At 38.0% G+C, this 13,534-nt stretch overlaps 1 protein-coding gene across 1 annotated transcript; it reads right to left on the minus strand.

Moving 5' to 3' along the window:
* Window positions 1-1,216: 1,216 nt before the first annotated feature.
* Window positions 1,217-11,389, minus strand: TNFSF18 (TNF superfamily member 18). Its single transcript, XM_012765117.3, has 3 exons — window positions 11,218-11,389; window positions 3,838-3,868; window positions 1,217-1,563 (listed from the first exon to the last, which is right to left on the minus strand). Exons 1-3 carry the CDS (start codon window positions 11,374-11,376, stop codon window positions 1,217-1,219), a joined length of 537 nt encoding a protein of 178 aa, XP_012620571.3. The 5' UTR covers window positions 11,377-11,389.
* Between the last annotated feature and the right edge of the window lie 2,145 nt (window positions 11,390-13,534).

Here is a 13,534-nt window from a genome sequence, read left to right on the forward strand (position 1 = left end):
TTGGGGGAAGCCCTGAGCACCACCCTGGGGCTTCCCGCTCCAGGTAGTGAAAGGAAGAGAAATCTGCTAGTAAAGGCAGAATCGGCTGTAGCTTCACCCTACCCACGTCAGGCTGAAGGGGAATATGTTCCCCGAAAATTGAGTTTGGTCAATTGTACAGATTCATGACGTGATAGCAGATGTAAATAACAGTTCTAAAGTTGAGACAGTGTGTTACAGTGCAAAGCCCATAGCCTGTTAGTCACTTGTTCCATGAGTTGAGGCAAGTTGCCTGTGCTCTATCTGGTTCCATATTCTCAAGGTCAAAATTTTCCCAAAAATACCTGCTCATTCACTTTGTAGAGTTGCTACAAAATATACAAAAGCATTTTGCAAACCATGGAAAGCCATCTAAAAATATGAAATCATTACATAATATATGTTACTACCATAATAATGTTAATACCAATTTCTGGAGTTAAATCTAATGATTACTGATGGTTATACTTCCTTTACAATTAGCAATGCTTATGCACACAAACAAATAATGAGTTTTCATGAAGCCGTGGGTGAAGATTCAGAATGACCCCTTTGATCAACTAGTTTTATAAAGCACCTTGCATCTTGAGTATGATGAAACCAAGAGAAATTCCCAGATGATGTATATTCCATTTCATGCCACCTATGTCTCTATGCCAATAATTCCTCAAGTGTTCTCTATTTTCTAGCGTCATTACTTCTAAAATAGGGTGTTGCTGGCATATCTGGGGCCACCCTACCAGTCTGACTACTTTTTATTAGGAGAGTCTCAGAAGATGAGAATATGGGAAGAATGAAATAAAGCAGCCCAAGAACTTGAAAACAAGGCCAGGCTACTGCCCTGGATCATTTATGCATACCAGCTAAAGCTTCCATGGGAATAGGACTTCATTTCTTTCCATCCAGGGACTCAAGGATTAGACAATGATTCTTTGAAGAACTTCTGTCCTCTATTCTTCTATCATTGATTAATGAAATATCATTGCAGCCCTGATATCAGGGGTAATCAAAGTCTTTTGTTTTTCTTCTGAGTCTCTTTCAGATAAGCATGAGAGAAGAAAATTCACATGCAGAAGACTTCTGTTTGTGTTGATTTGTATGCCCAGACAGACTGTAGGCATTCAAAATCTGTCCCCTCCAACCCATCCACCGGCAATTCTGCACAGGCTAAAGAGGATGAAGAGACCAAATCAAGTCTCTAGGAAATGAATTGGGGATTTGCTAGTAAAACGATCCCCCAGAATGTATTATTTTTTAGAACCTGATATTCAGAATTGAACATCAAGTGTATTATATCTCCAGCATGCAATTCATAAGTCCCTCCTACATTTTGGATTATAGAATTGTTGGTTAGAATTTGTATCATGTCTTCATTTTTACACAGCTGCACCGCAAAAGGAGCTACACCCTTGTAGGTTGCATCAGGAGCCACTTGCCCATAAATTAAATATAAGCCATTCTGAAGTATCTCCAGCTTCCAATCAGATAACTTATTCACACAAGGAGGTTTAGCAGTTGTCATTTGCCATTTTGAGGGTAACGGTCCTATAACAAATGTACAAGGGAGGGAAAAATGGAAAGCATAGTTATTTCATCATCTATTTCGTCCTCTTCCAAATTGTACTTAATTTTTTACCATATATAAGTTGTTTCTTTACCAGGTTCATACTAGTTCTTTTCAACCATAATTTTAATATTTTAAGTAGATCTATTCCTTGTTTTAGAGCAGTTGCAAATCCTAAGGGTATCTCTTGCTTGGAGAGCTCTAAGGAAATGGATTTGGAATAGAAAAATGAGTTAAGTCTTGTCAGTTAATATTTGCATCTCTTGTCAGTTAATATTTGAAGAAGAAAGAAAGGAAAAGCAAGGAGGGAGAAAGAGAAAAAGGAATCATACAACCAGGATTTTGACAGCCAGGGTTATCAGTACTTGCCTTTCCAAGCTTTATCTATGTAAATACTATTTACTGTGTATCACTATTAGTGAGACTTCCTCTAATCAATCTATATTTTTTAAAAAGTGCTCTCCAATCACACAAGGAGGTTGTGCTCTCCCTTTACCCTGCCTTACTTTCTTCATAGAAGGTGTCAGCAACTAGCGTATGATAAATCAGATTGTTCATTTGTTTATTGTCTACCTTATATCCACTTGAATATAACATCTTTCAGGACAAATATGTCTCTATTTTGCTCATTCCTGTATCTTCAGCACCTAAAAGAGTTGCTGGTACCTAGTAGGTGTTCAATAAATATTTCTTGGTCAAATGACACTTCCATGTTCCTGAATTAGATGGTTTCTGTCTAAATTATGGCTGTTCTCATCAGTTTGTAGGTACACATCATTCATTATCCAAACCCTTCAGAATAGCTACTGATAAATTCACGAGTTTATAAAGTAGAAATTACTTGACTTTTTAAATATAAATATCTCTGGTTTGATACTGGCACAAAGGGATGAAAAAGTGCCAGTATCAAAAGGGTGAAAGGGTCAAGACTGAGTCACTCATTTTCATTTCCTTGGGTATATATGAAATTTAAATATGTATCTAACATTAATTGGTTTTGTATGGTAGAGTGATTTCAGGGCCCCAAGGGGTGTTTGCACCACTCAGAATACTTACCTATCCTCTAATTCACTGTAATTTTTGTTGTAGGGAGCAAAACCTTCCTCCCAGAATTAAAAAGAAACCTTGATAGGAAAATACTCTGGAAGAGTTAACACTTTAACTTGAATTCTCATTCATATGTAAATGACTTGTTTTAGACTATGAAAGCAGAGTATTGGGGAGAATGAAGGAGAGATCTCTAGAGCAAGAGACAAAGTCTCCTGGTATCTCCAGTAAGCTCAGGGGTCAGTAAATTTCTTCCTCCTTGAAATGTAATAGGCAATAGGCAAGTCACCAGGAAGAAGTGTCATTGGCTGTCCTATTTAATTCTGTGAAAGAGGTCACATAAAGTCCACCTTAACATCACATGTTCTCAACTTTTACCACATCAAGGCAGAATTTCAAACATACCATGAATTCCATTCCATTTATTGGAAAACCAAAAACAGAACACAAAGGTAGAGACAAGTAAAAGAAATTTTCTAATTCTCATAAGCCAAGGAGACCTGGTGGTTTGAGCTATATAGGAACACAAGGGATGCAGAGTTGACTCCAGAAATGTTCTGCTCACGGCTAAAAATGTGTTTGACCTGAAATTTATAAACAATCAAAAATATATTTATTTGAAGTTCTATACATATTCTAAGAAATATTCTAAGGCTCAGTGTAACTGCAAACTTTAGTTTGTTTTCTAGGCAAATATCAGGTGACTATAAGGGAAAGTTACTCAGAAGGTAAGATCAGAGGAGAAAGGAGTAAAGGAAACAGCCACTCTCCCAACTCTCACGCCTCTTCCGTACATTCAGAAACGACAGGGGCACCCTCTTATGTACTCTACTAGATATTAGCAGTATGTGAAATGTGAGAAAGGTTTTGAGAAAACGTTTCAGAAATCTGAAACTTGTTTTTATTAAAACACAGGATTAAAAAGTAGATTTCTGGACCTCAGATTCCCAGGCCTATAAGAGTGATGCCCATTCCTGCCCAGAGGTAAGGCCTTCAGTGTGAGCCTTGTCGGCCATGGGCTTGTCCGTGTGGTTTACCTCCGAAAGCCTTAACTCCTAGACAACTGCTCAGCACATAATAACTAATTATTAATGATAGCTGAAAATGAATAAAAGATAATACAGGCTTTCTTAAAAAACACTGGCACCTGTCTTCTTGCATTAAAAACGAAGGAAAGTCAAGAGAGGCATGCGAAATAGGTTACTCACCAAACTTAGCTGCACAGGGCTCACTAGCAGCCTGTTGGGGAAAGAAAACAGGAATTGGTCAGAATGATCACAGTGTCACTACTTTTTTTGACTTATTTATTTAGAGCTTCAGACTGCTAAAGCAAAGTACTTTTCCATAGCCATAAAAAAAAAAAAAATCCCTCCTTCTGCCATGTTTTAGCTCTCTTGCCTTCCGTTAAAGTATGACTGGCTCCATCCTCCTTCACCTTTTTTTTTTCTATTTTTTTTTTTTTTTTTTTGAGACAGAGTCTCCCCTTTGTTGCCCAGGCTACAGCCTCAAACTCCTGGGGTCAAATGATCCTCCCACCTCAGCCTCCCTAGTAGCTGTGTCTACAGCCACATGCCACCACACCTGGCTAATGTTTCCATTTTTCGTAGAGATGAAGATTGGCTATGTTGCTCAGGCTGGTCTCAAACTCCTCCTGCCTTGGCCTCCCAAAGTGCTAAGATTATAGGCGTGAGCCATCACACCTGGCCTATCCTTTACCTTTCATTAGCTAGCTGCCTCTTTGGGTCTCTTAGGCAAAAGTTAAGGCCTCATTCCATCGCCTAACCTCTACCCACAGGACAACTATTTGATCTTGGATGTTTCCTTTTTTGGGCTATAAAAGTTATCTGTAAACAGTAGTCTTCACACCCGAGTGACTATACAAGGTGTTCTCTTGGCATGTGGGAAGAAAATAATGGAACTTCTATTTATGTTTACTTTTATTTAAAATAACAAATCAAGCTCTAGAAATATTTACAGCCCAGATGGATAAAACTACCCTTGTATAATATTCAGACAGCCACATGTCATATATAGTAACTGAGATAGACTGAGAAACAGTTTCAACAGTTTCAAACTGTTACAATATTCTGCAATTTACATGCTACAAGATGCCATCAGTGTGGTTAATTTTACAAATACAAGTATTTAACCACTACATGCTGTAAAATACTTCGTGGTAAAATAAGATATAACCACAAAACATTTTTTGTACCGTCTTAAGTTTATTCGCTTCCTTGTGGCAAAGTGCTTCAGAGACTTTTTGAATTTAAAGATGTTTCACGTTTCCCTTTTATAGGATTTCTCTGGCTGCTATGCTGGGAATAAATTAAAGGGAGGCAAGGGCAACTGTTGCGAGACTAGCTAAGAGATCACTGTAGTCATTCCTCTGTGCAAGAGAGCACAGTTCCTCTGCCCAAGGTGCTAGCAGTGGAGCGCTTGGAGCAACTTGTTGGAAAATAAACCAACGGGAGTTCCTGACATGGATATGGGGGGTGGAATGAGAAGAGACAAAGAAGACTTCAAGACTTTGGGCCTGAGTAACTGGAAAAATAAAGTTGTTATTCACTAAAATGGACAAGATTTAAGAGGAATAAATCGGGCAGGGGAATGATCGTGGGTTTGGTTTCGGACATGTTTGTGAAGCTTACTAGATATCCAGGTAAGGGTGTCAAGTAGGCAGTTGGATATATGAAGCCGTAATTTAAGGAGTTCTGGTGATATTTAGGAGCCTTCAGCTCACAGGTGCTGCTTTAAGATGTGAGACCATCAAGTAAGTGGGTGTAGACAGAGAGTCCTGGGGCATTGCAATATTTAGAGGTAGGAGAATGAGGAGGAACCAGCTGAGTAGACTCAGATGGAAAGATCAGTGAGTCTGAAAGGAGACTAGCAGAGTGTGATATTTGGAAACCAAGACAGATAAAAAAGTGTATCAGGAGAAGGAGTGATCAGCCGGGGCCAAATGCTGCTGATGGGTCAAGTGAGAAGAGGACAGAGAATTGACTGATGGGCTGAGCAACACAGTCCTCACTGGAGTCCTTGACAAAAATAGTTTCTGAGATGTGATGAGGGCAAAAGCTTAGTTAGAATGGATTTAGGAGTATATCGGAAAAAAGAAATTGGAGGAGTTTTGCTGTAAGAAAGAACAGAAAAATTGAGTGGAGCCTGGATTAGAATGAAAGATCAAGGAGGTTTTTGTTGTTGTTTAGGTTTTGTTTTTGTTTGTTTTGATATGAGAGAAATGACATCTTTATTGCCATTTAGGAAAAAAAGACATTTGCACTAGAACGTTTATAGCAGCACAATTCACAATTGCGAAGGTGTGGAAACAACTCAAGTGCCCATCAATACATGAGTGGATTAATAAATTGTGGTATATGTATACCATGGAGTTCTACTCAATCACAGAAAACACTGGTGATCAATACTTCTTGTATTATCCTGGATAGAGCTGGAACCCATTCCACTAAGTGAAATATTACAAGAATGAAAAAACAAGCCCCACGTGTACTCACCATCAAATTGGTATTAACTGATCAACACTTAATGTGCACTTAGAGTAGTAACATTCATCGGGTGTCCGGCAGATAGGAGAGGGGAGGAGGGGACAGGTATATACACACACCTAATAATGGGTGTGAGGATGGACATGCTTGAAGCTCTGACTTAGGTGGGAAAAGGCAATAGATGTAATCTAAATATTTGTACCCCCTAATATGCTGAAATTTAAAAAAAAGAAGAAAAAAAAGGAATGTTCCAGTAAGATGGGGAGAAGTAAAATGTAAGAGAATTGTTGAAACAACGTCCCTGCATAGGTAAGAGGTGATAGAATCGAGTTCATAGGTGGCATTGGATAGATGGATGGACAATTTATCCATAGTGACAAGAGATAAACACACTCTCCATGGACACAAATACAGGTGAATGGTATATGGGGGATTTGGAGCCTCTTTCAGCCCACTTCTATTTTCTCTTGAATCCTGGAGCCAAACTCATCAACTGAGAGTGAGAATGAGTAAGAGTTATGAGATTTTTAAGGAGAAGCCAGAGGTGTGAAATAGTTCAGTAGAGGAGGGTGAATGGACTTGGGAAATGCAGGTGTTTCCAGGTCAACCCTGAAATCCCTCTTGAAGGTAGTGGCCAAGAATTTAAAGTTAAGACCTTGTGATAAGTTCATGTGTTTTACTTCAGATACATCCAACTGTGAAAGACAAAGAGCAGTTTGATTGAATCAGCATTGGAAGTTTTTTATGGATGGGGTTTTGCCACTAGAGTGTAATGAAAAGAGAGAGAAGTGAGTAGGTTTACAAAAAGGAGGTGTTATCATTATAGACCTCAGAATCGAGTTGTGTAAAGAAGGAAGGAAAGGTATGAATGGAGTGAGGGACAATATTATTTTAATTAAAAAAATCACACCATTGAATGATAGATTGAAAATTAAGTGTCATGACATGTTAAGAATATGCAAAGATGTATTTTTCCATTTTGATCTATATTTCTTTGTGAAGTAATTTTCCAGTTATAATAGTCAAAACCATGAATCAAGTTAAATTAACTTAGAATATAATCTTCAAATGGATGTATCATAAAATGTTAAACTAAGGTTTAAAAATGAAACAAATCTATCAAATTATTAAAATATTTTAATTATTTTAGTAATAGCTATATTATAGAAAATATAATATTTTGGTAAAAACAAAATGGTTTTGCATTGTGGAAAAACTATATTAAACACATTATTTTAATCATCCTTATACACTTCTATTGTGTATATTTTAATATACATATTATTAGTATTTATACATAACATAATGATTAACATATATATGTTGAGAATTATACTGAAAACATTTTGTTGAAAGAGTGGTGCATTCAAACAGTCTAGAAGCTATTATTCTAGAAAATAAATTGCTGGATTCCCTGCATTTGTTTTTGCTCTTATAATTATTTCATGCTCATTTTGGTGTTTCTTGGAAGAGATGTTGCAATTCAATTTAGTTCACCATATGACAGGCATGTGATAGGGACTCCCTTAACCCCAAATTCTTCATCTATAAAATGAGAAAAACAACAGCACCTAGCTCATTGAAGTTGTTGGGTTTAAATGAGGTTATTCTTGTGAAGGGTTTTGCCCTGCTATCCTGTCTGGACCTGCTCAATAAATATTAGTTGTTTGGGTAATGATGCTGATTATAATGAAGAATTGAACAAAAATTCAAACATCTATATTCCCAACATCATACTACATTATTAGGGAGAGGAAAAAATGTAATTTATGGTCCTTGCCTCTCAAGTTTATAATCCTTCTAGAATGACAGGATTACACACATGAAGCAATTAGGTAACTATCTAAATATAACTGAGTGCAAAGATACATGCCACAGATAGTACCTGTGCCAGCTACTATGTATACAGAGTAAGCAGAGAAACAAATTAATTCTCAGAGCCAAAAATTCTGGATACTCTGGCTGGGTGCGGTGGCTCATGCCTGTAATCCTAACACTCTGGGAGGCTGAGGTGGGTGGATAGCACAAGTTCAGGTGTTCAAGACCAGCCTGAGCAAGAGCAAGACCCCTGTCTCTACTAAAATTAGAAAGAAATTAATTGGCCAACTAAAAATATATAGAAAAAAATGAGCCAGGCATGGTGGCGCATGCCTATAGTCCCAGCTACTCAGGAGGCTGAGGCAGGAGGATTGCTTGAGCCCAGGAGTTTGAGGTTGCTGTGAGCTAGGCTGATGCCATGGCACTCCAGCTGGGGCAACAGAGTGAGACTCTGTCTCAAAAAAAAAAAAAAAATGAAAGAAATTCTGGATACTGTACTGCAGGCTGCTTTAATGCCTATTTAGAGCTATAGAAACCCACCATTGTTATACACTCTATTGCCACAAATGAAAATCTGCCTAGTTACAAAAATCATCAATTTGGTTGTGAGGTATAGTCTTTGAGAAAATGATATAGATAGGTAAAGAGAAAAAGATCTTGTTAAATTTATGTTTATTGTAGTCTCATTAATAGTAATGGAGCAAATATTAATCACGACCGTCTACTGAGAGCCTACTGCATGTCAGGCACTGTACTGTCTCATTGATCCTTTCTGCAGCTCTTTCAGAATTAGCTACGCTCCTTTTTCAGGTGAGGAAGTGAGGATGAGATGGATTAAGTAACTAGCCCAAGGTCACACAGCCAATAAGAGACAAACTGAGATCCAAACTCAGCCTGTCTGATTCAAAATTTTCACTCCTACCACTCTGTGGGGCAGTTTTAAAAAGAATATATACCCACTTATAAAAAGCAGATGGGACATTCAGCTTAGTTTAATTTAGTTTTGCTTAGAAGGATCAGTTACTCTTGTACTCTCCTGATTTAAGCCGATATTTATACAGTTGAACTCAAAGAGGCCAAAGCAATCATTCTTTCTCCAAACTAGCCCTCATCAGATCATCATTTGGAAATGAAATCTACTGCTGTTAACTGTAAGTACAGCTTTCTCTTTTGGAAGTATCCTTCATTTCTGAAGCAGGGACTCTCCTGAATATGTAAATTGCTTCAAAACAATTTCTGTGAGATTATTTTCACTCTCGGATTAATCAAACTCCTTGGGCTCACAGCTTAGCCTTTTACTTAAATGTCTTCTGAAAAAACAGGGGAAAAAAGGAAAAAAAAAACCTCCCAAGGAAATTTCTGTTGGTCTAAAAGGAGCCACACTTCCCATTTAACACTCTTTAAATCAGTATCTAGGAAATCTGGAAGGTGGGGCTTTGTATGTAAAAACTAGAGTGAAGACTAAAATAAAGTAAAACTCCAAGGTCATGGGTGGTGTGAGAAGGTGGAAGTGGCCACGTCATAATGACCCACCAGCCACTCAGACCTGTTTTCTAAAGATATTTGTTTGTCACCAACAGGGAAAGGGAAGTGCAGGTGAATGGAAAGTGGAATGCATGAGCTAATATCATGACATTGTTGACCAGGCCACTGGCTCTTCCCATAGAAACTAATCCTCCAATCATCCAGTCAACACAATATCCTACAAACATTTTATGCTTCCCTGAATTTGGAATTAACTCTGCATTATCTTTAGAAGCAGAACCTTTCATTGAGAAACTGCATACTCTCTAGGAGAGAAAATCCCGAGTCAGAGCTTAAACACATGGGACTAATCAAATTTGATTCTGGCAAGAAGTGTCCTGGATGAGTCAGACATTGTCAAAGGACTTCCCTCCCCTTCCATGCATCTGTTCCTTAGTCAGATGCAGGAACTGATGGTGCCTATTGTGTTTCCCCGAAAATAAGACAGGGTCATATATTTATTTTTTCTTAAGAAGATACCCTAGAGCTTATTTTCAGGGGATGTGTTATTTTCCCCTCAAAGCCTAAGCTTGCAGCACGCACAGGATGGCCGGGACCTGACAGGGGGAGCCGACCTTGTTGGTGGGGCTACCCGCACCTTTCCGGTCACCTCTGGGGTAGTAGCTGTCATGGTGGGGCAGATGAGAAGGGCTGCTTGTCTTCTTTACCGCCCCTTGAGGGAATGCATGGGTTGTGCAGATGCGCTGTGTAGCCATGCCCATCACTAGGTCTTATTTTTGGGGTAGGGCTTATATTGTGCAAATGCTTAGAAATCTGCTAGGACTTATTTTATGGGTAGGTCTTATTTTCCGGGAAACACAGTACAGTCAATGATCTTCAGGGCCATCTGGCTAATAAAACTCGGAGTAATTTTTAGAAGCAAAAAGTACTTCCAAATTTAAGTGATTGCTATTTTCCTGCAGGTCAGTGGAAAATTCCTGATAAAGCATCAGCAGCTTCCCAAATAGACATGTGCTTCCTCCTTTCTTCATGAAGCCTTCCCTGATCACCCCAGCCTAAAGTCATTGCCTCCCGCCCTTGAATTCCTACAGCATTTATGTTCCATACTACCCTTAGATAAATTTTTGAACACTGCATTTTATAGCTAGAATAAACATTATAATAAATCCATTCCCCCACCGCCATTTTTCAGATGAACAAGCAAAAAACAGAGAGATTACATGGCTTTCTCAAATGTATACAGCTGGTTACTAGAAGACCTAGAACCAGAATCCAGATCTTCTTACTCGTAGCTCAGTGCCATTTCTCTCCTTAAAGATACAGTAACCACCTGTTATTTACCTCATCCTGTCTCCCATTATCTTTTTGTGTCTTTTCCCTTGCTAAGACTATAGTTTGCATCCCATTCCTTCAGGGCAAACATTCTATTTTATACCCTTTTTATTGCACCAAGAAGTTATAGCAGAGTTCCAGGAAGAGAAAAAAAAACTCTCCACAGGCATCTATTAATAGACTGCTTTAATGAAGCAAGTCTGTCCATCCAACTCAGTTCTGCAGCTAACATTTAGAATATTCTGATACCTTCCATGTCAAACAGATAGATAGATAAACCTCAGAAACCATGTCATGACAGGATTAGAGTTCTATTTACATTATTTGTACTCACATGTCTCTTCCTTTCAACTGTCTTTAACAATACTGAGTGACAATGATAATAGCTAGAGTAACAAAAGAATAAAGAATTATAGTAAATAGCAACCTTAGGTACTGTTGCTTCCTTACCTTGAGTGGGAGAAAAGTAAAAATGATACTGAAGGAGCAAAGCAATAGCATCATCACTGTGGCTGAGCAGAGGAGCCATGGCTTCCAGGATGATCTCTGTGCTCCTTGAGGACTTGACTGGCTTAAACGCATATTCTCCATATGGCTCAAACTCATCATTTGGAGAAGTGAAAGCTGTGGAAAACAGATATTCGCGAGTGATGGGTGAACGATGCAATAGCATGTTTTGTAGTGTTATGATAATTAGAAGTGGGTGTGGGAGGTGGAGTTTTCCTTCCTACGCTGTGCACTCTGTTGGCAAAGGATACTTTTAGGTTAAGTGCTGACTCTTATTTAGCACCAAAAGGAAGGGAAGGCCAAAAGCCAAAACAAACACAGAGAGGATTACCAAAAAAAAGTGTGTGTGTGTGTGTGGGGGGGGAAGTTCAGAGGAAAAAATCTTTCCTGAAGCAAGAGGAAGTACAGTGAATGAGTACAGTGAGGCTTGGGAGAATAAGGTGCCGCATGCCCATCTGAGAAGCATTCCAAATTATTTCTAGATAAGAAAATTACTTTTTATAAGAAGAAATAAAGTTTGACATTAAGCTCTGTCAGACTCCAGATATCATGACATGTGAAATAGAGTGTTAGGGAGTTGGAGAGGCTAGGATGCATGGTTTCAATCAAGTCATCATGTTGTATACCCTAAACATATGTGATTTTTATTTGTCAATTATTCCTTAATAAAGCTGGAAAAATAAAATAAAAATAAAATCTGTGGTCACAAAAAATTTTTCATCAATTACTAGAATATGCGTTCATTCTGAGATATTTTCTAGAAAACAGCATGTGTGTTATAAGAATTTAACAAAAATTTATAAATACAACAAACTGAATTTTCTCATATTTCACCATTTTACAACTCTGAAAATCCAGTACTGGTATAAAATAGAAATGAAGTAATTATACAAAACGATATTTTCCTGTACCCTGCCCCCAGCCTGAAATTAATACTCTGTTCCAAAAAAATTTCAGTTTTCTTCCTGGCACCAAAACTGCTGATTTAATACAAAATTGAGGAAGTTCCCTGATTCTCTGTACCTTACTCTCTCAATCTGTTAAAATGGAATATCTTCCTTTTTACATAATGCCAGCATCATATGCTGGAAAGAACTTTTTTTTTTTTTTTTAATTATTTTTTTTATTTTGGTATATTATGGGGGTACAGATTTTAAGGTTTCAATATGGAAAGAACTTTTAAATCAAACAGACCTGAAGAGCAGAGCCTGGTGCTCCTGGCTCCTACCTGCTCTGTGACGTTGGGCATGTACCTGACTTCTCTGAGCCTCATTTTCCTTAACTGTAAAATGGAGAAAATTTCCACTTCATAATGCTTTTGTGAGAATGAAATAAATGTCAAAAGTTTAGGTGTTTCATGACTGTTAGATTATCTCTTGTCCATCCTCTATAGAGATGTGGTGAAGATTAGTTCAATTATGAAACCCTAGAAAAGAATGAGCATTCTTTATATTTTCCAAAGGGTATAATTCAACTGAGTTCACTTAAATAAAAGGAGGTAAAATGAATGTATTTCAGAGAAAATTATTTTTTAATCTGAGAGAATCAAAGATTTCCTTCTTGCTTTTCTGATGTGCTCCTTCTCCTGTCTCCTTTCTAAATTTTTAATGGAACTGCCCCTGCTTACTCATTTTAGTAAACATTTATTCACATGAGAAACTGTTCTAAATAAAATCCAGTTCTTCCTTCTGCCCTTAAGCAATCTTAGGCTCTGGTATATGCTGATTATTTTAACCTTATGAAAGTGTCCTAAGAAAGATGCTGTGCTTATCTCAGGAAGACTACATTCCAGGGCCTCTTTTCATGAAACAAGATTCAGAAATGAAGAAAGTTCAAGTTAGGGCAGGTGACAGTAGGAAAGAGGCTTTTGAATTCTAGAGCCATGAGTCACAGTTAGTATCTTTTTGGTGTAAACTATCAGGATTACATGGAACATCTCAGGATTTGACCAGAGTTACCTCCAAACTCAAACTTTTGTGTTTGTGGCCTGTCACTGGCTCAGATACTTGGGAATGAGGGTTTTGTTTTTTTTTTCCAGTCAAGTCCAACTAGCAAATCCATGTTGAACCTTTATTATCTGCCCAATCCTGTACTAGAAGATTTGGGGGATATTAAAAAGGAATCACAGCTGCCAAGGAATTTGTCACCCACCCAGATTAACACCTTACACACAGGGAGACAGATACCCAGATGGATACTATATATAGACAGTGCCTCAGAAAACATACCTAGGAAACTGAAACTGTTGAAATGACAGCTT

This window comes from Microcebus murinus, chromosome 2 (assembly GCF_040939455.1).
Source record: "Microcebus murinus isolate Inina chromosome 2, M.murinus_Inina_mat1.0, whole genome shotgun sequence".
Taxonomy (NCBI): domain Eukaryota; kingdom Metazoa; phylum Chordata; class Mammalia; order Primates; family Cheirogaleidae; genus Microcebus; species Microcebus murinus.